The following is a 27,505-nucleotide window of genomic DNA, read 5'->3' as shown; positions in this document are numbered from 1 at the left end:
ACGCCACCGACGTCTGCCGCTTCAGCGTCTGCGCGCGCGCGCCGGCCCACTGCGGGTCGAGCGACTCGCTGCGGGCGTACATCTGCCGCTTGCGGCCCATGGTCGCGTGCGAGAAGCCGCCGTGCGCGTGCCCGCCGTCGGACGCGGGCCGCAGCGACTCGCTCCGCACGCAGACGTTTCCGCCGGCGCGACGGAACGAGTCCAGCACGCGCTCCTCGATCTCCTCGATGTCCTTCTTCTTCACGAGCCATATCTCCTCGGAGCCGCGCGTGAAGTAGCTCGACCCCTTGCTGATCTGGTACGACTTCTCTTTCGGCTTGGACTTGCAGGGCTTCGAGTTGTTGAGAGCGGCGTCCTCGAACTTGTGCACGGCGCGGGCGACGTCGGCCTCGGGCGCGGGCGCGGGCGAGGCGACATTGCGGAAGGCGGTGCCGTGGGACGGGAACTGGTCGGCGATCTTGACGCCGAGGCTCGGCGAGCGGATCGTCACGTCCACGGGCGACGGCATGGGTTTGAATTCCGGCTTTATGATCTTTTGCGGCTCGGCCTTCTTTATCGGTTCCGCGGGTTGGTCGCGAGGCCATTTTGGTAGCGGCGGGCTGTTCTTCGATAAACTCTGCTGCCGCCCTAGAGTCGCACTTCCGAGTTCAAAGTGCACGTTATCCTTGAAGGGTGTGGCCGGAGGCGGGAGGTCCTCCTTGGGGTCCGAGCCGAGCCTCTCGGTGCGGCCGCGGCCCCGCACGGAGCCCGGGCGGGACAGGCGGCCGGGCGGCACGCCGGCATCCTCCGCAGCTTTCTCAAACTTCTTAATTTTGTCCCCGACCCCGTTGGACTCCTCGGTGCCCGCGTCCCCGCCCCCGGCCATATCGCCATCGTTCGCGTCCTTTTTGACGTCGTTTTCTATAATAACCCCATTATCGACCAGCGAAAGTTTTTCAGTTTTTAAGGGCATCGGCGATTCTTTAGCGACATTAGATTCCTTTATAATCGATTTCGGAGCGGGTGGATCGTCGCTCCTCTTAATTTTGAAAGTCGCAACGGGAGGAGAGTTCTCTTTCTTAGGTGGAAGGATATTTTGCTTCGGGGGGGACGCGACTTCGGATTTCGTAGGGGACAAGACGTCGCTCCTCGGCGGAGGTACGACCTGTTTCTTAGGAGGCGACAGGATGCCCTTCCGCGGAGGGGAGTCTGCACCGACCACGGACGGAGGAGTCTCCTTTACGACCGGGGACTCCGGCTTAATTTTGAAATTGTTGACAGGTTCTTTAGTTTTCTGAGCTTGAATGTCGCGGCTCAGGAAGGAAGAGTTCTTCACATAGCTCTGGTCGTCCAGCGTAGACTTGGAGGAGTCGATGGAGGAAGTCCGCGGCGGAGGCTTGGCTTGGCGCGCGGTCTGCTCAAGCTTGAGCGCCTGCTCGCGGACAGAGCCGCCGTTGTTGGCGGGGATGGCGGCGTTGGTGCGCTCGGGCTTGATGACGATGGCGACGCTGACGCCGGCGGGTGCCGGGGCGGGCACGGGTGCGGGTGCGGGTGCGGGCAGCTTGTGTTCGGGCTTCGCCGGGGCGGGGCACGGGTCGAGGGGCCGGTGCAGGCGCGGCTCGCGGCGTGGCGAAGCCCGGGGTCACGCGCGAGACTCGGTCGTCCACTGAAACAAGTTCTAAATTACTCACGATCCCAATTTTGAGGTTCTCACAAACGCACGATTTCCCGGGAAGCGTTGCGAAAGCTTTTGTACAGATAATACTGACTCCATAATTAATTAAATATAAGTAATATTAAAGATCCAAACCTGCCAACAAACCATGATGAGTGAAGAGATTTCTCAAAAATAAATTCGTAACAAAAAGTAGAAGTGTCGTCGCGTTCAGAAATCTAAACTAAAGCAAGAAGTATGTTCCATTCAGGATAAGGCGATGTCGAGGAAGGGTGTACCTGGTCTGAGTCGTCGGAGTCGGAGTCTGCGCCGGAGCTGGTGTCGCTGAGCTCGACGGCGACGCGGCGCGCGAGGATGGAGGCCACGTCGAGGAAGGCGGGCGCGCCGCGCAGCGTGTCGTAGCGGCCCGTCGTCTCGTCGCCGCGCTTGTCCACTTTGCGCAGTTTGATGCCTGTTACGACAGTTCAGGTCAGTTACTAGTTAAAGTAAAAAGAATGAAACCGAGGAAAACGATCGTTAAGACTAAGATCGATAGACTCACGTTTAATTTTTGGTCAGCAAGCAGTTATAGTGTTTGCTTCTTCTTGAAATCAATTCATCATCTCGCTCGAATGCTTCGAGGTACTATTCTTCGGGTAGTTCACGAAGTAATGCACGAAGGTCGATATCGGGCCGGAGCCGCGTGCGTCAGTTAGTGTTTGACAGTCGAAGAGTTAAGAAAAGTTAGCTAAGTTTTATGAAAACGGGGGTAAAAAGTGAACGGCGCTGAGATCGGGCAACAGCGGTGTGGCACTGACCGTCGCGGATGGCCTTGAGCAGGTCGGAGCGCGGGTCCTCCTTGGGCTCGGCGGCGGGGCGCGCGGAGGAGGGCTTGAGCGCGGAGGCGCCGCGCAGCAGCGAGCCCGGCGACGGCGGCCGCGGCCGCTCCTCCGCGGGCGGCGACGGCGGCAAGGGCGCCGGCGGCGCGGGCGGCGCCGGCGGCGGCAAGGGCGCCATCGTCGTTAGCGGCGCGCCGCCCTCTTCCGAGGACATCATGCCTGGGAAACAAATTACACATACACGATTTCTTTTCGAGAGACATGGTAAAAGACCAAAAAAATTATGAATGACACCCTACCTTTATAATGTCTATTCAAAATCCCCCAATACATGAATACCTACATGTAACTTTCATACGCCTAAAATCATGACAACGTTTGTTTTTCGTTCTGAATTTTGTCACGTTCCGACTAGTAGTAGCGGTTGACCAAAATCAACTGCAAATGGTGTTAAAGGTATGAAAATCGGCACGATTAATCTTTAGGCCATTTGAATCAATTTGACCCGTAGCACCAATAAAAAAAAAAACGGAAAGGAGTTATGACGTCATCTTTTTTTTGTATGGAAAAATAAAAAAAATTGTTCAGATACCTATCGTGTGTGGTATTAAATGAAAGGGCATTTTGAGTCGGTTCTAAAAATATATCACATTATTATATTTCCGTCACTTGCATTCAATTAAAATAAAAATAATATTCAAAACATACCAAGTTTGAGCGCCTCCAGATACGAAACCGTTGAATAATTTTTTGCGAAATATACCTCAAGTAATACCCAATATCCTCATATCTAACCCCAAGAAATTAATTTCGAAAATATTTATTTTTAGTATTTTTTTAAAAAAAATTATTATTACAAATTGTGATCTATCAATCTATCAATGAAACGGCCTCCTAGCCTAGTCGATAGTGACCCTGCCTATGAAGCAGGAGGTCTCAAGTTCGAATCCTGGTAAGGGCATTTATTTGTGTGTTCATCATCATCATCACACAAATAAATGCCCTTGCCAGGGCTTGTATATGTGTATATGGGAATTTATTTGTATGATGATGATGGTGAACACACAAATAAATGCCCTTACCAGGATTCAAACCTGGGACCTCCTGCTTCATAGGCAGGGTCACTATCGACTAGGCTAGGAGGCCGTTTCATTGATAGATTGATATATCACAACTTGTAATAATAAAAAAAAAAATACTTCAACTAAATGTTTTCGAAATTGGTTTCTTGGGGTTAGATATGAGGATATTGGGTATTACTTGAGGTATATTTCGCAAAAAATAATTCAACAGTTTCGTATCTGGAGGAGTCCAAACTTGGTATGTTTTGAAAATTATTTTTATTTTAACCTTTTGGCCGCCGGACCTAGTCCGCAAAGACGCTCACTCACACGCCAGAGTAAATTCTAAGTAAACAACTAATAAAAAGTTTAGGGATTGCAAAATGTGATATCGATATTGACAATTTATGGTAAAAATCTTCTCAATTTGGCTTTGTTCTTAACCAACTTTAATTTATTTCGAGAATGCCAAAAATTTACATATTTTTTACACACGACAATGTTAAAAATAAAGGTCTTTATCATTAAAAACAACCGCTAAACAATATCGATTCATGACTTAATATCACCGCCCTAGGCTCTACGAGAAGTCTTGTATACATGACAACGGCGCGCATGGACTGCCCGCAGTGCAGACCGACAAGGATCGTTTCCGCGCGGATTAAGCAATAATAGTCTCTAGGTCAACGGCGAAAGCGCTTGTCGGTACGTAAACTTTATAAGCGTATGGTTAGAGCCGCGCATCGTGTGTCGATAATATAAATGTACCGGAACTGCATTGGGGAAAATGACACGTGGGTTGAATTGTCAATGAGTGAAGAACAATAATATTGGAAAAGGGTGGGGATCAGAAATGTTCGGGAATGCATGTTTCACATTCGACATGTTCCTTAGAAGAGCTTGTCAGTTCCCGTATTACACCCTCCCTGCCATAATAATTTTTCGTCAATTTCAAAATTTTCAAATACATAACATTCTCATAGTTAGGCGACACTGACTAGTCCGAGCGTCCGCCTGTAGGTACCATTCTTGTGCGAAGCGGTCACTGCAAGGTATCACTCCCCACTACACTATCATCTCAAAATGAATCATTTGTTCTGCAAATAGACCACAAGGACAGATTTACTTGTCTGACTCTACTATGGACAGCTGAACAAGTTCCCTGAACTCCAGCTATAGTTATGCCTGTCTCTCTCTCGTTTAGCGTATTCTAGTTACTAGTTATCACCAATTGGCATTTAACAGGTGTTCAAATGCTTAAATAAAACCAGATTGGCCACTTGATATTTATTTTGAATATTCTCTAGAGATGCACCGGATATTCGGTTACTATCCGGTATCCGCCCTATCCGGCCAGTATTTTAATATCCGGCCGGATACCGGATAGTGCCATACTATCCGGCCGAATACCGGATAGTACCATTGCTTGATTTCGGAGCAAACAAATTGGATTTAAGAAACAGTCACGGTCATAATCGTACTTGTTTATTATTTTAATACAATTTAGAGATTCAACTGACTTGCACGCGCACTCATTTCGAACCTAGAAATGTATCCGCGCGAACGTTCACTTAGAAACAGGTCAAAACTGCCGAATGCGCACCTGAAAAACCGAAATGTAGGTGCAGCTCTGCTGGCCGATATTCGGCGGCCGGATACCGGATATTCGGCCGATGGTCAGGCCGAATATCCAGTATCCGGCCAAACAACTATCCGTTGCATCTCTAATATTCTCATATCGAGTTAACATTCCCATCCCTAGCTGTCTTGTATACAAGACAACGGCGACGAGGAACATGAAAAACGTTGAAAACTGGAGCAATTTTTTTGATTGCGTTATTATAAAAGAATGGATTTATTTATCTGCTTTAAATGCAATTATTTTGAAAATCAAAGACCTAAAACATTAACACGAGTGTAAAAAAATACTACAATTGATGTTTTTTCACATTTACCGAGCGGTTGAATTTGTGTCTTGTATACAAGACAGCGGCGCCAGTGTATCGTTCTATCGTTGTCTTGTATACATGCCAACGGCGGTCAAAGGGTTAATTGAATGCAAGTGACGGAAATATAATAATGTGATATATTTTTAGAACCGGCTCAAAATGCCCTTTCATTTAATACCACACACGATAGGTTTCTGAACAATAATTTTTATTTTTCCATACAAAAAAAAGATGACGTCATAACTCCTTTCCGTTTGTTTTTTTTTATTGGTGCTACGGGTCAAATTAATTCAAATGGCCTAAAGATTAATCGTGCTGATTTTCATACCTTTAACACCATTTGCAGCTGATTCCCGAATTTCAGGCTGTACCGCTATCACTAGACCTACAACCTTCGTTGGCATAAAGTTATCGGATTGTAGCTCACCGATGACGGCGTGCATGTGGTCGAGGTGCGCGTCGAGCGCGGTGCGGTGCGGCGGCGACGCGCCGTTCATCATGGGCGGCGACGCCGTGCCCTCCGGCGGCGGCGGCGGCGGGGGCAACGTCGATCTGAAGACGAAATGAGACCGGTTAGAAACGATAACATAAGTGCACCTTGCCATGAGTTATTTGTACAACAAGAGATCATAGTTTGATATTTCTTCGAGTGCTTATTTTGAGGGATTCAAAAGCGCACGAGATGTAAATAACTTTGATCTCGTGTAGTACACAAAATTTTTCACCCTAAGCAGTGAGAACATATATTAGAACCCAAGTATATCGAACTTGTATTAGACCCCGCATGTTGAAATGACATTTGACTGTAAAGGTCACTTGAATGTCATTTTGTGTCACTCAGTGAGCAAAATGCGATTATGCTCACTGAGTGAGACAAAATGACTCAGTGAGTAAAATCGCATTTTGCTCACTGTTTTTAAGAAGCAAAGTACCCTTGTTCGAGCTGCTGAGGTGAAAAATAAATTTCGCACCATCTGCTGATTGTGATTTTTCCTGCTCCTTCTAAAGTCAAGTAATAAATAGTAATCCGAACGTAGGAATCACTACAGTAAGGGTCGGTTGCACCAAACTGTTTGTCACCGTTAAAGAGTTCGCAAAATTTTATTGTATGGAAAGTTTCATAATAAACCCCCGCAGCGTGCCGGGTGGCGTTGATCAGTCTGTCAAGTGCGGATGGTGCAACCGGCACTAAATCAACCTTACCTTGAAAATACATTGATGTTCAGCCAGTATACGAACCATGGCAGTAAGGGCTGATTTAGATGGCGCGCGAACTCGCATGCGATTTTAGTTACAATGCGGATTGTTGGTTACGTCCAATTCAACCGACTGATCAAAACCCGCAATGTAATGAAACTCGCATTCGAGTTCTCGCACCATGTAAATAGGCCTTAAGACTAGAGTCTCTGCGCACCTGGTGGGCGTGTGGTTGTTGGGCGTGTCGGCGGGCGGCGCGGGCGGCGGCACGGACGGCCGCGGCCGGCGCGGCGTGCCGGCGCCGCTGCCGCCGTAGATGGGCTCCACCGACCCGTACGGACTCGAGTCCACCATCACTGCCGACATCACCACTATATAAGGAACACTATAATATAATTCACTACAGTGACGTAACTATAGGGAGAAAAAGCGGACAAAATGCCACGCGTCTCTGGGCCAAAGGGCCCCAATTTGACCGAGAAACCGTGATCATAGGGCCTAAATTGAATTTGCCACGGACATCAGTTGATATAGTTACGCCGCAGGTTCAGTTCATTGTGGCACAGCACTATTTAATATATTAATTTAATAAGCGACACGTGTAAACCGTCCAGTCCAGACTATACTAGCGTGCAAAAACACTTCCGAAGGAAACCGCCGCACCCGGCAACGATATGGCCTTCGATTTGAAAATCGAAATCGCATCGCCGCTAATTTTCCCCGCCGCTGACGTTAGCGCCAACGCAATAACGTCTGTTCTTCTATTTGCCATAATAATTAGGTTGTGTAACAAAGAGCATAAAACAACCTATTTTAGCAGTACTGATAATTCCGCTACTCGATAGATATCGACTACGAAAATAGTCGTTTTAGTACTAAAACTGATGTATGATGTGAGCACTCTATGTATTTTTGTCTCTATGGTCACCACGACAGACGGTTCATGCCCACTCTGTAATCGCCGTTCGTGACTCATGGTAGCTACATTTTATAACACACTGGAATCGAATGAAGGTCTCACCATGTCCGTTTCCTGTGAGCCTCGGTTGTCGGTTCTGATGGTTCTCGATCTCGATGGAGTTGGGTCGCGCCGCCTGCGACGACGGTGGGCGGTTCATGCCTACTCGGTAGCCGCCGTCCGTGACGCTCGTAGCTACAACATTTAGAGCACGCTGATTTTATCTTCGTTATAATCATAATACGGATCATCATGAGAATATTTTTTTCTATAAAATCGTCCAAGCAAAGATAGGTGAAAATTGTGTAAACGTTGCTTCAGTGCAAAATACAGAAAATAGAAGCTGCCACATGCAAGACAAGTTTGATGGCATTAAGCAAAATAATGCAGTTACACTTTTCTAAAGTGAGTGACCACAATCCAATAATTTCGCGTCACCTCGAATTGCGCGAGGTAATTTTTGCCGAAACACTCTCATAGTTAAATCAAACGAGCACCCGTATCTCGCTTGGAAAAACAGTTCTGCCATTCAGTAGGTACCTACTCGATACATAGAAATAAAAGTAGCAGGCAATCTCACCATAGACGGATTCTTGCCGGATGGACTGTTGCGAGAGCTGCGTCTGCAGCGGCGGCGGCTGCGGCTCGATGTTGTAGTGCCGCAGCTGCGCCGGCGCCATGATATGCTCGCCGCGTGTTACCGCTGCCGCCTACAAAATTCAATTCCAAATAAAAAATCGCTGGTCGAGTTTTGGCGGAAAAATTTAGACACTTGGGACTCGAGAGATAAAGGAGAAATCATCATTTTAGCTGATTGCTGATTTTAGATGAACCCTTGAGCGTGAACAAAACAAGAACTCGGCATCATCACTGTCCTTTGGGAGTTCAAAGTGGTTAGTAAATCCGAAGTAGTCAATTAAAATGCCAGCACGAATTTAACTCGACTTCAGAAACAGAATAACATAATAAACATTCGTGTAAGAAATAGTTTTCAATATAATCAGAAGTGGGATTAAGCAAGATACCTTTTGTCTCTCTCGTGTGGAGTGTGGCGGCCTCACGCGCCGCGCGCCGCGCCCGTCGGCGCCGCCGCCGCTGCGGGGTTGCCGCACCTGAGGGGAAGCCCAGGCTTACAAACCTGCACAACTATCGCTGTCCTAATACATCTATACATATCTCAACATTTGTGATGCTTTTCCACCAAACATCACGACATCCCTTTGCAAAGACTGTAAAATACAACTTTGGCGACGTTATTAATAGATAGCGACGCTGCACAACTAATTATAATTACGGAAGGAATTTATAACACTAACCGACGATTATAATTTTTCGTAAATAGCGAATCTTACGAATCGTGTACATGCCCATGAAATAAGCCGTTAATTTCAACCTTTAATTTCATATTATGTGTACTCTTTTTGACCGTACCCCAGACAAGACTAAGCCATGTATATTACCTTCTTCCCGCGATCGTGCTGAATGCGCTCTGTATCCTGCAGCATTTCCCTCCTCCACAATTCGAAGAAGTAATCCGGGTCGGTGTAGAACTTCCTCGCGTCCCTCCCGTCGTCTCTGAACTCGTTGAGCCTCTCGAGCGGCGGCGGGCGGTCGCAGCGCGCGTACGTCGCCAACATGGCCGTCGGCATCGAGTTGCGACTGAACAGTTGCTGTTGGAATGTCCGCGACGAGCGGAACGCCTTGCGCATTTGAATGTCTTGAAGGGACACTGGAATAAAGCAAGATAGTGGTTAGATCGGTGGAAGCTCTGGTGGCCTAGCGGTAAGAGCGTGCGACTTTCAATCCGGAGGTCGCGGGTTCAAACCCCGGCTCGTACCAATGAGTTTTTCGGAACTTATGTACGAAATATCATTTGATATTTGCCAGTCGCTTTTCGGTGAAGGAAAACATCGTGAGGAAACTGGACTAATCCCAATTATTAGGCCTAGTTTCCCCTCTGGGTTGGAAGGTCAGATGGCAGTCGTTTTCGCAAAAACTAGTGCCTACGTCAAATCATGGGATTAGTTGTCAAGCGGACCCCAGGCTCACATGAGCTGTGGCAAAATGCCGGGATACCGCGATGAAGAAGAGTGGTTAAAATGGTGTGTACAACTTTTAAAAATTACTTTCATGAGAGTCTCGAATTTAACACATTCACTGCCCCCAACGCACATGTGCGTTCACCGTCATACAAGTTTGTTCCTAGGCCACGCCCCCCCGCAGTGAATGCGTTAACCACAGAACAGATACTCGTATTAGGCATTGGTAAAAAATCATGTTGTACCTTCCTCAACCCCAGAGTCGAGCTGCGTGACCTTGATGGCGAGCCTGTCTATCCGCGCCTGCAGCACGTTGGTGCGCTCCGCGAGGTTGCTCGCCTCTCTGGTCAGCTCGCCGAACATGTCCTCCGCATGCTTCGATAGTGACGACAATTGCCTAGAAATAAAAAACATTGTAGGATTATAAGAAGCCTGACTAAGCCTGTAAAGATTTAGGGCGTTAGGGGGTACTGACTGACTTCTCAATTTTATTTTCAATTTTATTGGCTATGCCACAAGACTAAGAAAATCAGCTTGTCTGAAAGAGTTGTAAGTGCCAAATAATATAGGTATTTATGTAAAATGTGTCATATACAAGTGTACTACGTAGGTACATTATACCTAGATAAAAAAATGTTGAGTAGGGGTTCATGTCATTGGTACTTTGGAATTCAGAGTCCGATGAAACCTAAGAAAGCAGCGTGGTCGCACTGTGATGACGTACCTCACAGTATTGGCCAGTGTGCCGTTGGTGACGGCCTCCAGCTCGGACGGCACGTTCAGCCGCTCCGGCACGGTGCCGCGCGACACGTGGACCGGCTCCACGCATCGCTTCGGCAGCGGCATGGCTGCGGCGGACCTACCGGACTACCATCACTGGAAACAACAATATGACAAATTAGAGCTCTGTACTTCTAAACAGTCATACTTAGCCTACGGGAAAAATATAATACTTATTCGTAACTTATAATAATTCCGAAAGACATCGAAGATTTATCTACATTATTCATTTACGCTAAACATACAAAAGGGGTCAAATTTAGTCTCGATCCTCTAGCTCAGTGGTTTTCAAACTGTGGGTGGCGATCCCCTGGGAGGTCGTGAAGCCTCTGCTAGCCTTAAACCAACACATAAGCGAAAAATTTTGTTCATACTACCCTTAGTATGAACAAGCCTAGAGCCCCAAAGGTCACGTCATAAAAAAGTTTGAAAAATACTACTCTAGGCTAGGCTGGAGCTACTCCGCATGGTCCCTCATCGTACATGACATCGTCATGAACTTAAAACGTAACTACATATCATGACTAATTCATATTAATTATTTTATATCGTCTACTTAATTCGTTAAGTTAATTTAATGTAACTTTACGTAAGTCACTCGCCTTATAAACGATAATAAAACAGCGCTACCGGAAAATTCCGGAGCAGGAGTTACACCCGGCTTTCCGTATTTTCACCGCTGTCCGCTGTTCCCGCCAATTACCCGCCATTTAGCCATCTTCCGGCTCGCGTGCCGAGACCGAAACAGAATATTTTATATTCGCCCGCTAACTAGATAATTTAATTTTGTAAACTAGAAATGTAAACATGATCCAAAACACGACTTAAGTACATTTTCCAAGCCCGCGACGTATAATGAAGTAATGGTCTAAAAGAGGGATAATTATTAATTGGCCACTTAAGATTCCATTAAAAGAGGATCTTAGCACAATTAGCTGTGGCGGTCAAATGGTAAAGGCGCGGAGTAAAACGTGAACTACACTGTGTGTATCAGGTACTCTTGAGTATCAGGTGGTATAGGTATACATAATTATTCAGTCCACTAAACTCAGACTCAGCCACTAAAGGGCTGAGTCGTCATTGGGTGGTTTGCTACACTGTTTGATCAATGTTCTTCATTTTTTAAATACATATATAAATAAATAAGTCTACAAAAGCGGACAGCTGAATTTCTAAGAAAATATTCACAAATAAGTAAAAACCCCGAGACAGCTCTCACAAAAGAACCTGTACTTTAATTACTATACTATCACTAACACATCAGAAGGAATTAATGCTGTAATATAAGTAATTAACTTTTCATACACAAATAAAAAAGCTAATAACAACCTTGTTTTACAACGCGGATACTGCAGATAACATTTTTGCACTAGAAATCACGGATGAATACTAAACTCATAATCAATGCATCTCATTATATCACCGCAGCTATGAATATTATAACGATGACCTACTTTAGCTTCCTAAGCAGCAGAGTATCCGCGGCTCAAGCCAGATAACTAGTTGTTTATTTAATCAACGAGCTCGCTAAAGCACTTACACTTTAAATAGGTTCGCAAATGCCGTATGACAACAGCTGGACAATGTTCCACTCAGTGCGTAAACCTTATAGCAAAGACATAAGATCGACAATTGAGTGATGCTGTTAGTTTAGGTAGTATTACGCTACCGCTACTGCCTCTAAAGGACGTCTAAATGTAGAAAAATGTGACCGATTATGTTAATTGAATAGAAAGTGTCTTCGGCGTTTACATAAATGAATGGCAATTTGCATTGGTTATTTAATTTTAAAACTTACTTTTATTTTTATTACACACCACATGTTGAAATCACGGAGAATAGTACATAAATAGTATAAAGTTAGGTTACGAAGCAGAAATGAAAGGCATACGCAGGCAAGACACTAAATGTCAGTGCCATTCCGGCGTCCCAAATAACAACAAACCAATTGATCGAGCGAGACAATGACACAATCAGCCAATATAAACAATAAAGGTTGCTTCGGGTTAAAACTTACAACGAATTTGTTTGAGTAGTTATTTACATAAATGACTCATTCATTTGCTACCTTACAAGATATTATGTCATTGTTAACACCAATGTATTATGAGGCTTACCTATTTATCTACTCTGTACTATAAGTCCATAAGTTGTGTGAAGCCGACAAAGGAGAAAATTAACAAGAGCTTAGAAAAAAATGATAATCATAGGTAGGTACTCTGGACTAGAAAAGTGACGTTTTACATACTGGAAGTCAGTCATGAGTCGTCAGTAACGACGACCATAGTAAAAGTATAATTCAATGCACTAGTGGACAAAGAACGGTTGGACATTATCATTAATAACGTGGACATTATGAACGATTTGGATTATGCGTAGCAAATCGCATGGCGTGTATCTTTTAGCTGAAACGTTAGTATCCTATCATCTATCATCATTACCAGCGGCAGTTAGCATTTGTCCTAGACTCCGATATTGCTGTGCATATTCATAAATTTGTACGTAATTAGCAATAGTTAATACCTTTGACAACGGTAGTATTAATTAGAGTTTCATCGACCTCGTTAGGCGATAAACTTTAGTTTGAATGCTAGAATAGAAAAGTATACCAGCACCAAAGGAAACCTAGGAACAAAAAAAACTCTCGCATTAGTTTTGTGAGGAATATCTTGAAGGTTGAACAAATAATATCAGAAGTTTTATTTTCATTTTAGCCTGATTTTGAATCCACGACTTCCGCGGGACGCGGCGGGGGGAAAGCCTCAATAAACAATCTTTACAACGCCTTATAATAGTCATTAAAACTGACTTTACCTACCTCCAAGCTATTTCGGAGTCACTCAAGGAAATACTAATCATAATATAATTACTTGTACATATACCTTTCAGGGAAATATTTTACGTACGACATTGACAAATTTGGTTGAGGCGTCGCACGGTACACCGGACACCTAAATTAGCCGCATTCGTCCCCTAATCGAATGATCCCACTCGTGTCAATGTGCCATTTACGTGTCAGTAGGTACTATAAATATAATACGACTAAATAATATATAGTTACAGGATTTCCTTAAATCCTTATAGGGATAAATTTTGAAGCAAGATGTACCAATATTCACTGTTACTATAATGTAATTTATTGCGCAACTAAACAAATATGTGATAGGGTACATCGCCAATTACTAGCCACCCCCCAATTACTGGCCACTTAATTTGATTTCTATTTATAGGTGAACAAAGTTCATTTTAGTATATAAGGTACGAAAATCCAATTATTAGCCAGTTTTCAATTACTGGCCACCTATTCCAAAAATGAATTCTATTTACAGATAAATAAAACTCATTTTCAGTATAAGGAAAATGGCCAGTAACTGAAATTTATCCACAACCCACTCGTTCAATAACTGGCCGCCTCTTACAAAAATGAGTTCTATTCACCTATACACAGAATTCATTTTAGTATAGGTGGCCAGTAATTGAAAACTGGCTAATAATTGGCGATGTACCCTAGGTACTACAAGACTAAAGCACTGGTTTAAGATGAGATGAATAAAATGGTGTAAGGCTTTTTAATATAAACACTATTTTTATTTTTAATATACCACACAGGAAGCCCGTTAATTTATTGGATAATTAACTATTGGGTAAGTAAACCTTAACGTCATTAACGTGGCGCTTGGAACAGCGAAAAAGAAACAGGAACTCATAAAAAAACGTCATGGTAAATAGGATCGAACCACGCTATGTGTTCATGCAAAGTGCTACGTCAAGTATGAAGCTTATAGGGATATGATATGTCGGTATACATTCTCACTGCCAAGTTAGCGTGGCCAGAGGCGCGTCTACCTCATGATTATCTAGAAGACCTGTAATATTCACCTCATTCACGTGTCTGAGTAAATCGCCTTTTTTTAACGTTGGGGAAATGCCTTTACGCCATGCAGCCACCCGGCCCGGGGGAACCAGGAGCGATGACGGACTAACCAGTGGCAGGACTACGGTCTACATCTACAACCACCAAAGAATGCCTACTCCGCCTTGTATCAGGATCACTATCAGCATTCGTCTGCGTAATACTGAGTAAATCGCCTTAGAAAAATCACACAACAAAGTTATTTGACATTATGTACTTAAAATGCAATAGAGAACAAAAGTTTCTAAAATTCACTCCGCCCTTGGCACTTTCTGGCTGCAAAAAATATAACCCAACGAGTGGCTGTCGCGTTAAAATATGAGGCCAAAATCGATAGAAATTTAATAGATTGAGTTGTCGATCAGCCAGATATTGACAGATTACTAGCATAACTAATGTACGGAATACACGCGACGGCATGTAATCCGCTAGCGCCTCAGCTCATGCACACTTTTTTATGGACCCATCTAATGTTATTCGTCCCGACGTTTTCTCCGCACGCACGGTATGTTATTATTCTTATTATGGATGGACCATATCGCTCTGATACGTCTCGAATTAGAGCGTTGGCTAATGCACTTTTTTGCACAACTGGCTCATAGCATCGTGTTTACTGCCATATAAGTACATTGTTCTCCGGTGCAAGTGGAAAAGGAATGGATTCAATCGTCAATGGAAATTAAGAAGAAGGTAATTTCAAACCGACAGTCCAAAAACGGCCTAAAAAGACAAGACCTTAGAAGCGAAACTTCTGCGCTATTATCGAAATGGAAGAAATAAGGCACAAGGCAAATGCAACCGATCCAGACAAAGAAAAGATAGAATTTCCCTACAAAACTTAAACACCCATCTATTTTCGATGCCGAATCAAAATATAATGAAACATGCATAATGAAGCAGAAATAACACCTAACAAAGTAATATTATTTACATGCGGTTAAGTTTGCGCGGGATAAGATAAGGTAGGACCATACAAATAAAAAGCGCAAGAAATAGAAGCATTTAGACAGTGTGCAAAACAGACAGTGCAATATAACCAGAATCTTATCTTGACATTTTTTATTTAGCATGTAGCTACATAGCAGAGGAGAAAGGGAAAGAAACAGCCGAGCATCTGAATAAAACATATCCTGGCAAAGTGACGTTTATCAAGTGTGAGGTCGGCGATGCCGACAGCATCTCAAAAAGCTTCAACCAAGTTGTGGACACTGTGAAACAGTTGGACGTGGTGATCAACAACGCTGGTATTTTTAACGACTCTCCTACTATCCCTACTTGATCCCTACCCTTTGCTGTTCTAATCTAACGTATAAAACACTGCGACGTAAGACGTTAACTATATCAAATAAGGTTGACGCTATAAAGCTCTACCCTAAAGGTGACAATAATAAAAATGACTATATAATGTCAGCACTATTACTTTTTGTTCATCTGTTCCGTATTAATAGTGATAACCTTCCTGATAAGATTAAAACAAAACGATGCATATAAAAGCTACACCTAAAGAGAGAAATAAGGCATTGGACGGTGCACCACACGAATCGCAATATGGCAGGACCAGGGGACATTACGGGAAAGACTTGTCTGATCACAGGAGGCGCCTCTGGTTTGGGAGCGTTATACGCTGAAGCTTTCCTGCGGGAAGGAGCTAAGGTATTTTCCCAAGATATCTTAAGTTAATTTCAAACCTTAAAATATTATTAACTCAACATAGTACGAATAATAGCATAAACTATTAACACCCAAGACTTGATTTGTTTGGATGGAGCGTTTAATTAATGAAACTCAATTGGTAGAATATATTTATTACTTACCCATTTGGCACGTTTCATTACACTACAGTACCTAACCTACAACAGTTAAGTTATATATTGTGATGTGATCAAGCATAAGACAACTTGTTCTCAGTTGCCAATCAGGCGCTAATGATTATCGAAATCTGTGACCTTAAACAACCGCCAAATTATAACCTTACCTTTTGTTGATGATGATTTTTCCAGCATGTAGCTATACTAGATATAGTAGAGGAGAAAGGGAAAGAAACAGCTGAGCAACTGAATAAAACATATCCTGGAAAAGTGACGTTTATCAAGTGCGACGTCGGCGATGAGTCCAGCATCTCAAAAAGCTTCAACCAAGTTGTGGACACTGTGAAACAGTTGGACGTGGTGATCAACAACGCTGGTATTTTTAACGATTCTCCTACTGTCTGGAGAAAATCCTGTGATGTCAACTGGGTACGGTATTGTAATCCAAATTTGTCAGCCTCTTTGAGATCAGGTACCTTGAAGGTGGTTCAATGATCTGTTTTACTGGTGTTTTCAAGATCGATCTTCATTTTCAGCAAGCTCTGGTGTCATTTTCGATGAGAGCAGTAAAGCACATGCGAAAAGATGAAGGCGGGGCAGGCGGGACCATCGTAAACATCGCGTCCGTAGCAGCTCTCCGGCCAACAGGATGCTATCCTATTTACTGCGGATCTAAAGCTGCTGTGCTACATTTCAGTCAAAGTCTTTCGGTATGCCAGCGGTATCAATTATTTTGTGCGCATTATTAATTTGCTGTCTTTTTTTAATGCAATATGTTGGTCGATACTTCGTCGTAATATTTATAGAAAAAATACAATTACGACCGAGTGGTCGGAACAAACTATTTTTAGTACTTATTAAATGCCTATATGTTTACAGCAAGCTCCGTTTGAAGAAAAAACAGGTATACGAGTGTTAACAATATGCTTAGGACCAACGAACACGGCTATCATGAAAAACCTGGCTGAAAGGAGGTACGACCAAAAATTTGGCGATCTCCTTTTAAACAGCATCACCGAGGATTCACTACAAAAGTAAGTATAGAAATATCTGTGATAAAACGTGACAATAAACCAATGGTAACCACTCTCTCTTTCTATCTGCTTTTTAGCTTGGAATAGAAGCGGAAGTTTACATTCTAAAGGAATTTTAAAGAGACTTCCATTTGTATTACAGATTACAAGCTTTCTTGAAACGGACAGCCTGATATTTGAAAGCCTATTAATTCCATTAATTTTTATTGACAACCTGTTTGCTGTCTGAGGACTGTAACAATTTTGAGACAGTGTCAGCACTAGCACTAAGATAAGGCTAACTAACATGATGAAAAATTTCATCTGACCAACTGAAATACATTGTTTAACAGAACTGAACCAGCTGTAGCGGCCTTCATCACCATGTTCAAACAGGCGTCCAACGGCTCGGTGTGGCTGTCGGAGGACAATCAACCAGTCGAAGACATCACGCCGAAGATACAAAACTTTTATAAATCATTTGCTAAATAAATGTTATCTTTAAAATGAATCTGTGTAAACAAGTCATTTCTATCCTTTGCTTTTCTAACATTTCATTCACATTTCGAGTACAGAACACAATATTTTTATCGTAATTGTAGAAGTAGGTCTAAGCTACATACGCTATACACTTGATGCTTTACCATAAAGGCATTGCCTTTGTTAAAAAATTAAGATGAAATGAAACTAAATTCAGTACTTTAGTATATTCAAATAGTTAATCTTGGTTGTAATTGATTTTATTAAATATGGCTACATTCAAAGTATTCACTCTTAACAATACGTCCACACTCATCAAGGGCTGTCAGGCCTGCCCGCCTAGCTAGCAACGAACTTGGCGCCTAGTACCGGACCGGAAACGAGTGTGAGCGCAGGCGTGTCTCACTCCGATTTCGTCGCTTTGCTACAGGTAGTTAAAGTACATCCGTTCGACCCCAATTTTGGGGTTTGACATAAGCCCCGCGTGGTGCTGTCGCCACCTAGCGGCCATATCTGTCCTGGTCGTAAGAGACGCGTTTTGTTAGAGAGTGAGTCTTCTGTACCTATTACTATTATTTACGCTCACAAACGAGTCGGATTGCCGTTTAAATACCTACTCGCCTGTGATTTGCTGGTTAGAATTGGGCTGTCAGTTTTGACATTTATGTTGCTAGACTTAATAATTGTGACCAAGAGATTGTAAAATGTGAAATTATTATTTAAAAATGTTAATTTGCTGATTCTGTTTCGTAAAAATAATAAACATCCTGATAAGATTAAACAAAACGATACATACCTATAAAAGTTACGGCAAAAAAGATTACATGACATTGGACGGTGCACCACACGAATCACGACATGACAGGACTAGGGGACATTACGGGAAAGGCTTGTCTGATCACAGGAGGCGCCTCTGGTTTGGGAGCGTTATACGCTGAAGCTTTCCTGCAGGAAGGAGCTAAGGTATTTTTAAGTTAATTTCTAACCTTACGAGTATATCTTTAGTTTATTTCAAATCTTGTTCAAATTCGTAACTCAACAAATAACAGCACTAAATATTAACACCCAGGAATTGCGATGCATCAATGGAGCGTTAAATTAATGTAATTCAATTTGTAGAATATATAACGTTTTATCACACTACTTACCTGAGGGATCCTATCTCGTCGCATAATAATTGATTGTCATAATGTAATGTTACTCATATTTTTTCTCCAGCTGAAACAGAAAGTATTTTCGTTTCGAAAATATTTTGCATAGGTTGTGTAGAATAGGGTAGGTTAGGTTTGTGTTATAATTTTTCAGAAATATTAATATTTTCAGTACAATAACAATTATGCGAAATGAATTTTATGCGTAACATTACATTAGGACAAGCAATTTTTATGCGACCCAATATAGACCCCGTACCTGACCGACCCCAGCAATATATTGAGCTGTTATCAAGCAAAAGAGTACTAGTTCTCTGTTGTCAAGCGCGCTACTGATATTACAAATACATGACCTTAAAACAACCGACAAATTATCACCTTATCAAATGTTTACATTTTGTTAATCTAGCATGTAGCTATACTGGATATAGCAGAGGCAAAAGGAAAAGAAACAGCTGAACAACTGAATAACACATATCCTGGCAAAGTGACGTTTATTAAGTGCGACGTCAGCGATGAAGACAGCATCTCAAAGTGTTTCAACCAAGTTGTGGAAACTGTGAAACAGTTGGACGTGGTGATCAACAACGCTGGGATTTTAAACGACTCGCCCGCTCTTTGGAGAAAGTCCTGTGATGTTAACTGGGTACGACATAGTCAAACTCATAAATTAAAATTTCTGAAGTTATAAGTTGGAACCGTTGTCTAAAAGAAAATAGTTGCAATATTTGACAAGTGAAATGTTTATGTTCGTTATACACATTTCAGCAAGGTCTAGTGTCGTTTTCAATGAGAGCAGTCAAGCACATGCGAAAAGATGAAGGCGGGGCAGGCGGGACCATCGTAAACATTGCGTCTATAGCAGCTCTCATCCCAGTAGGGTCCACCCCCATCTACAATGGGTCCAAAGCTGCAGTTCTACACTTTAGTCAAAGTCTTTCGGTAAGTCAATAAAGTATGAATGATCATATTATGTATGTTAATTTTTGCTGGATGCGTTTGAATTAAAATATGATGCCTTTCCTCTTGGGCTCTCGCGCGTGCTCTGTGATCCAGTTATAAGCCATAATTTATCAGAATTGTATAAAAACCAGGAGTAGATGATGACAATAGGCATGTGAGGTATGGTGATGATGTTCACGTCTCGATATTCCCAATAAATAAGTAGGTACCTTTCCTTGGGCTCTTTTCTAATATGTATTTAATTTTGTTTCCAGCAAGCTCCCTTTGAAGAAACAACTGGAATAAGAGTATTAACAATATGTTTCGGACCAACGGACACGGCTCTCATGACTGAACTGACTGGGAGGGTATATAACGAAAAAATGGGTGAAGATCTTGTGGGCGTCATAGCCGAGATTACAATCCAAAAGTAAGTTGCTGAATGATACTACACAAACAAAATATATCAACAAACCAGTCCTTAGAGAGTAAATATGCAATGGTTAATATGATATTATCTACGTGTAAAGAAAATGAAAAATCTCGTCGACGAACTGATTTATAGCTGAAGTTCCCTTGCTGTTGAATCAGTTTTAAAGGGGGATCATGCAGGATAATGATAACGATGATTGATTTATTAATACACAAGCATTACAGATCATGTCCAAGTCGCTTACATACTACTCATACTAGTTACCAAATAAAATAAAAAGCCTTAAAAATCTTAAAGTGTCACCCAGGCAGGAGTTTTGTATTGAGTAAACTTAATGTTTAATTACTTATTTTGTTTCACAGAGCTGAATCAGCTGTAGCAGCCTTCATGGCAATGTTCAAAAACGGGCCCAACGGCTCTGTGTGGTTGTCGGAGAAGAATCGACCAGTCCAAGACATTACACCTAAGTTACAAGCCTTTTACAACTCATTTACTAATTAAATCATACCTTTGCTTTGTTTCATTTTACTATAATATAAACAAGTTAATAATCCATTAGTGTTTTATAACTTTAGATTAGTTGACGTCGCTTAGCGAGATTATTCCCATAAGTACCTAATCATTTACTAGAAGATTATACCTTAAAAATAATAAATAATGTCGTTTATAATTATTTATAACACATAAAATTCCAATAACAGAAATCAGACTAGATAACACTATACAAATCATAAATTCCAGTCAAAAGAGTAATTATCTATGCAGAAAGAAAACAACCAGACAGCTAGACTAGGTGACATAAAGATAGAAACTTGTTTGATTATATACAAGATATTTGTTGTTTGATTACAAGAGATGCCGAAACCGGAAGGTTTAGGTTTCCTGCGAAGAAGCTTTGTTTTGGTTGGAAACTAAACTTGATTACGTATGAGACGAAATTAATGAGCCGAATTACAAATAATCGACAGACAGTATACATCCAGAACATCCATGTGGATCTGTTAACATCTAAATCATTGGAAAAGAGCAGTGTTATATTTCAAACTGTCTTCAAGTCACTATGTTAAAGGAATTATTGATTGCTGCAAATGGTGCGGTTCACTGAGTTTTTATACGATATCTTGATATCTAATCGGATGTTAACTTTAGGCGTACAAACACAATTAGACACGACGTCGTGTTATCAAAGTTGGCATTTAAATATAGTGAAAGAATTCCTCATTTACAGGCCGCATTAACGTAATAAAATTATTATACGTAAATGTAATAAAATACGTTTATGGCAAAAAAAATTGCGAATTACCTAGTCGCACGTGTATCGAACAACGTTTTACAGTACATACGGCCCTTTAAACTTTTGACATACGCACGAAAAGTGCTATTTCTCGCACTAGTGTGAAAATAGGACCATATGTTCTGTAAATGCTTTTACGCGAATATTTAGACAAATATTCCGATATGTGGTAAAAAAGTTGGTGACTTCCGTTTCGCTTCAATTAGACTTAGGCCAAATCTTGATAATACTTGTAGCAAATCGAACCCCTCTCTAAAGTTTGGTCAAGTGTTTGGTGCTGATTTAAGTCAGGTCAAGATCTGGTCCGGAAGAATCAGGTTATCTCATTTACAGACACGCCGATTTTTTCTATAAATATCGTTATTGGTACCTTTGGCCTGTCTCCGATCGCTATCGCGATAGGGAAAAGGATGTTGCCACCAAATTTAAATAATAACAATAAGACGTGGAAGTAGTAACGTTTTATTTTTAATAGTTAACGTAGTTCGTGCTGCAGTAGTACGTATGCGTCTATATCCGGCGATGCACACCTAAATGTAAATGAGCGAACGTGGCACCAATATAGCACATAATAATATTCATAATCGTGTAATGGGCCGATTAGTATGCAAAGTCAGGTCTAAGCGCCTGTCAACATGGGCGTTTGCGCCAAAGGTACGATTCCGTACCAAATGGAGAAAATGCGCTTCCGCTGCGTTCACTTTGAGCGAAACTGTCGACACTGCAGTGCCGGATTTACCACTAGGCTGAGTAGGCTGAAGCCTAGGGCGGCAGATTTTAGGGGGCGGCAAATTTGGGTCAAATAAAATATTTTATGTGCTGTTCAGATAGGGTAGACCAGAATTTATTTGTAAAATTTAAATAACAAGCATAATTTGTCTGTCATGTCAAAACCTTTTTGAAGTACGAAACCCTAAACATGTACCTACCATTTTCTCGAAAAAATTTCGCGCTCGCTACGCTCGCGTTTTCATTTAAGTACCCATAGTAGTATTTGTGACCCATCTGTCTACATTGTAAATATGGAATGGTCGACGATTCTTGTATCTTCGTGGTATTATAGGTTCCGATTCTTTCCTTTTGAAGTACGGAACCCTAAAAATTTACCTACCTACTAATATATTCTCGAAAAAATTTCGCGCTCGCTACGCTCGCGTTTTCGTTTAGCTAACTACATTTTATTGTTACCCATCTGACCATATCATTCAATGATAGCACAGAACCTAGTAGAACGCCAACGGTAATGTCCACGCTATCGGAGCAGCTTCCGTCTACTATACGCCTCATATGCGTCTACCGGATAAAAAGCTAGCGATCCATTTGTATAGCATAGTCTTTCGAGCAGACTCAATGCCAGACCCGACCGAACTCCTTAGCTATATCCAGCCTGACTGCCAATGTCTCACCTTGATTCTCAATGGCCAAAACCCAGCGGTACCCGCCGGTCACCGATCAGATCAGGCAAATATAAAGAGGTTGTATCGTCATTGAGTGACAAAAACCGGGCAAGTGCGAGTCGGACTCGCGCACGAAGGGTTCCGTACCGTAATGCAAAAAAAAAAAGCAAAAAAACAACGGTCACCCATCCAAGTACTGACCACTCCCGACGTTGCTTAACTTTGGTCAAAAATCACGTTTGTTGTATGGGAGCCCCATTTAAATCTTTATTTTATTCTGTTTTTAGTATTTGTTGTTATAGCGGCAACAGAAATACATCATCTGTGAAAATCTATCACGGTTCGTGAGATACAGCCTGGTGACAGACGGACGGACGGACGGACGGACGGACAGCGAAGTCTTAGTAATAGGGTCCCGTTTTACCCTTTGGGTAAGGAACCCTAAAAACGGCCCATATAAATCTGTATCTAGAATGTGAAAGTGACGTCACCTTATATGCATTTTAATATGGCTATGGTGTGTTGTACTATAAAATTAAACGCCTCTGATAGGAAAGTACTTTAAAAAACCTATAAGCGAGGCGGATAGGGGCGGCAAAATCGGCATAGCCTATGGGCGGCAAATGTCTAAATCCGGCACTGCGACACTGGTTAATTTTGAGCGAAACTGTCGACACTGGTTAATTCTGAGCGAAACTGTCGAACAGCAGGAGTTACGCCGGTGTGCACAAGCTCTTAATCTAACCCCAAAAAGTTTTTTGGAAACACGATTTATACGGGTCCGTGGCAGGCGTGCCTGGCGCCCTCAAGTTTGAATACCTATGCTGCAAAAATATACAAGTTCTTTGCTCATATGGATTAGGAAAGGAATGCAAATGCAACAAATTGAATATCTTTGGGGTTATGACGTGTCTGTAGGGTGTAGGGGTAGTCCCCTTGCAGATGAATTAATGGTAAAACAACTAAAGCTTGTGTTTGACCGTGCGAGGGCTTGTTGTGGTATTGATAAAGCGCATAATTTAATCAAAGTGTTTTTTAAGGCAGCAATAATAATATATTAAGTATTTCTTTATTTACATCTTCATCTAAAATGCATGGGTAACACAAACTGTTACAAAACAGTGTAGAGTGTGTCAAATGATAATTTATGCATGTCTGTAATCTACACGGTGTAACATGAGGAAACCGAATAATTTTAACCACGCATTTCTGAGGTCAAATAAAGGAAAAAATGTAATACGAGTTTAGGTAAATTTCGCACAAAATTTTTTTTTTCTTTTTGTTTATTCAATTTTTTTTATGTATTTGTATATAAAAAATAAATGTTATTGGTAAACTTATCACTTGAATATGATTTTTACATTTTTTTTTCGTAAAAGAGTGAATCAACTTTTTCTTGTCACTAGTTACCATGGTTACGGTCTCCTGGGGCACTCTTAAAATACTAGTTTTTTTGTATTTAAATGATCCAAACTTGAATTTTATGGTAGTTATAAGGCCTTTCCATTATGGGACATCTACTAAGCACGTTTGTAGGACATGGTACAGCAGTTCTTCTAACAAACTATGCTACTACTGTCTCCTGGCTGATGGGACAGAATCACAACAAGAAATAGTTGATCTACCCAAAACCTACTTTTTGCAAAGTGTTACTTGTCACTTTTTGACATCTATCAATAAGGATATTTAGACTATGTCCCATACCAGCAACATCACCATCAAAAAGGCTTTTTACACTATGTAACAATATATAAAAACTTTTTTTTATTTAATATTATCTCTGAAACTAGGCAAATTTCGAAAAAGTTTATAGGACATTTTTGTCTCTAAATATGATCAGGAATACACTGTTAAAATTATTCGGTTTCCTCATGTTACACCGTGTATATTATTATTGTTATGTGTATCTCCATTTTGAAACTCTTGGGTCTTTCGAGCCCGGTCATTTATAAGGCATGCGTGGGGATATATCCAACACATAGAGGTCGTTTGGAGAGATTTGATGTCATGTGGAACTCCTGCTGGAACCCATTCACGGGTACATCAATAGATACCCGCCAACCGGTTTCAGCAGTCATTGGAACCTATTGTAGAGAACATGGACAGATTACTGGTCTATGGTTTAAGTTTAGATGATAATGAACACTGGGCTATTGCAAAGAAGTCCGGACACCTGCCATAACATTGTTTTTATTATTATTATTCTCCTTTATACAGAATGATTCAGGAGACGTGAGCAGGACTAACACTGCGAATTTCGTAAATTATAAGCAACTATTTCGTATCAGTATTACTGAAGTTAACGTTTATTTTCTAGTCGTGTTGAAAAAAAAAGTTATTAATTTATTTACGACATGCATGGTCACCCTACAGTTAGAATACTAAACTACCAATATTCTGTGTCGTATTTAGTTATATTATATATATTTCATATTAAGGACCCCTGTTGGTATAGGCCTCCTCCATGTCGGGTAAGACTAATAAGACTAATAAGATGAGTTTTAGATCAAGTGATATTTTACATAATGCTGATAATGCATAACAAGTGTGAAATTTAAATGAGAGAAAAAGTGACAACTATTGCTTAGAATCAAATTAAAATTGCAAATCTAAATTTTATGTAAGATTTAACTTTCATTTATATTTACATATTAAAAAGTGTGTCACTAATAGGATTTAAACAATGAACATTTGAAAGAGTTAATAACTTTAACTCTTCAAATATGTATGTTTCATAGACATGAAATGCTGAGGAGGGCTCTTTGGAAAGATACACTATTCTTAATGTGTTCAAGCTATGCATAGGTTACTGTTACTGTAAGTTATACAACCATATTCATTTATATGGGAGTTGCAAAATAATAGGATCAAAAAGCCAGACTACAAAACAGTTTAGGCTCCACTGTTATAAAATAAACATGGTTCACTTTTTTCAATAAGACAACCCCAATACTAAAGTAGCATTATTTTATTCATTCTGTTACTAAAACATACAAACAATCTAATATCCTGCAGTAAAATATTTAAGCAAAAACTTAATTTTTAGTACAAACTTTTATTGCAGGCCATACTTTACTGAACATTAAAGTTTATAATTATTTAGTTTATTTTTTTTTCCACAACATTATCACCTTGAATTTTTGTAAAAATGTATTATAGCAGATGGATAAAGTGGCAAATCCACTCAACAGCAACTTCCTCTTGCATGATGAAGCAGGATATGATACATTAGTGTAATCTTATACAACTTGAAACATTTTATTGTTGGTCTGCTAAACAATTTATTTTTGATTTAGTATTATGCTTACTGATCATTTGAACAACTAATTAATAATTGCTGCCGAGTAATACATCTGATTTTATACTGGATATAATAATAGGCATACATAGAGTTATTGCAGAAACTAAAAACTAATCAATATTAAACTGAATGTAGAAAGCTGAATAAATCAAAACTCTCTTGCTGTTTTGTAATCAAAACAGCAAAAGAGTTGCTTAACCCATTTATGTTAAGTAACAATTTGTGTTAAAAAAGTTTTTTATTTTGGATGGAAAACAAGTAAGCAGATTATTTTCTGTATGTCACCGCCCGCCTGCAATATGGCCACATCTCAAAATTTAAAATTATTAAAAATAAAGAAGTTAAGTTTCCTTTTAAAATTTTGGTGCCCAAGTGGCTGTATTGCAGGCACTAAACTATGTGTTTTAATGAAAATATACTAATGATACTAAGGAACACTAATAGACTTAAGTGATATCATAGGACACATAATAATAATGTGAAGTCAAGTAGTCTATTGACACTTGCCTAATGAGATTTTTAAAATTGGCTTCTAACATAAACAAGGAGCCCTCCCAGGGTCTGCTTACCTACTAAGTTAGCAGCATAATGTTGGTCAAATAAATTATGTCTACTTGGACACAATCCAATGGAACTATAGAACCTAAATGTGCATTTATTTTGTTATTGTTTACGTTAAACTACGCAGAAACAATTGACACAGAAACAATTCTCTGAATTATATTAAGTGCTAAAGTTACTATTATACACATACACTAAGAATAATAATTGTGCCTTACTCGCAATTCACGATCTTATACAAAATGACTTGAAGATAAAGAATGACTAAATGAATGAATACATCGCCTAAAGGCGTGGTGACAATTTAGCGATGATAAACCTACACACATCATAACGCCCATTTTGCCGAGAACTTAATTCGGTCAATAATAAAGGCTGCGGCCACGTAACAAGACCGTTAAGTGTCCGTGATTAAAGAATATCCTTACCAGCCAAATCAAGTAACTAAGCCGAGGATGCAATAATATCTTATAAGGCTTGGAATATTGAAGGAAGTACTCACCCTTCACACTCGAGGAAGTCAATAATTACTTGGCGCAATTTGCGCAAAAGTCTCTCGCGCTCCAAGTATCCACCACCAAACAAACACAAAACACAATGATCTAAACACTTTTTGTATAAATGCCAGCTATTTCAACAATTTTTTACGCTAAAACCGCCGCCTAGCCGTGCCACAAAACGAAAATGGCAGCGTCGAATAAAAAAAAAAAGATGTAGTTCCAAAACCTGCCACCGGCGCAGCTGACAATTGCCGAC

The 27,505-nt window shown here is 41.0% G+C and overlaps 3 protein-coding genes across 3 annotated transcripts; 2 read left to right on the top strand and 1 right to left on the bottom strand.

Moving 5' to 3' along the window:
• Positions 1-1,469: 1,469 nt before the first annotated feature.
• On the bottom strand, positions 1,470-27,505 carry LOC134672957 (actin-binding protein WASF3). The gene is made up of 12 exons (XM_063530908.1): positions 27,252-27,505; positions 10,401-10,552; positions 9,922-10,073; positions 9,098-9,366; positions 8,663-8,749; positions 8,218-8,347; positions 7,701-7,832; positions 6,897-7,035; positions 5,910-6,034; positions 2,452-2,691; positions 1,933-2,105; positions 1,470-1,645 (listed from the first exon to the last, which is right to left on the bottom strand). The coding sequence occupies exons 2-12, from the start codon at positions 10,520-10,522 to the stop codon at positions 1,622-1,624; spliced, it is 1,593 nt and encodes a 530-aa protein (XP_063386978.1). The 5' UTR covers positions 10,523-10,552; positions 27,252-27,505; the 3' UTR covers positions 1,470-1,621.
• On the top strand, positions 15,818-17,714 carry LOC134672688 (15-hydroxyprostaglandin dehydrogenase [NAD(+)]-like). The gene is made up of 5 exons (XM_063530640.1): positions 15,818-16,022; positions 16,370-16,606; positions 16,714-16,887; positions 17,057-17,211; positions 17,544-17,714. Exons 1-5 carry the CDS (start codon positions 15,918-15,920, stop codon positions 17,680-17,682), a joined length of 810 nt encoding a protein of 269 aa, XP_063386710.1. The 5' UTR covers positions 15,818-15,917; the 3' UTR covers positions 17,683-17,714.
• On the top strand, positions 18,485-20,715 carry LOC134672687 (15-hydroxyprostaglandin dehydrogenase [NAD(+)]-like). Its single transcript, XM_063530639.1, has 5 exons — positions 18,485-18,633; positions 19,231-19,467; positions 19,590-19,763; positions 20,039-20,193; positions 20,559-20,715. Exons 1-5 carry the CDS (start codon positions 18,529-18,531, stop codon positions 20,695-20,697), a joined length of 810 nt encoding a protein of 269 aa, XP_063386709.1. The 5' UTR covers positions 18,485-18,528; the 3' UTR covers positions 20,698-20,715.

The sequence above is a fragment of the Cydia fagiglandana genome, chromosome 17 (assembly GCF_963556715.1).
Source record: "Cydia fagiglandana chromosome 17, ilCydFagi1.1, whole genome shotgun sequence".
In the NCBI taxonomy this organism is placed as follows: Eukaryota; Metazoa; Arthropoda; class Insecta; order Lepidoptera; family Tortricidae; genus Cydia; species Cydia fagiglandana.
This window is presented reverse-complemented; position numbering and strand designations above follow the sequence as displayed.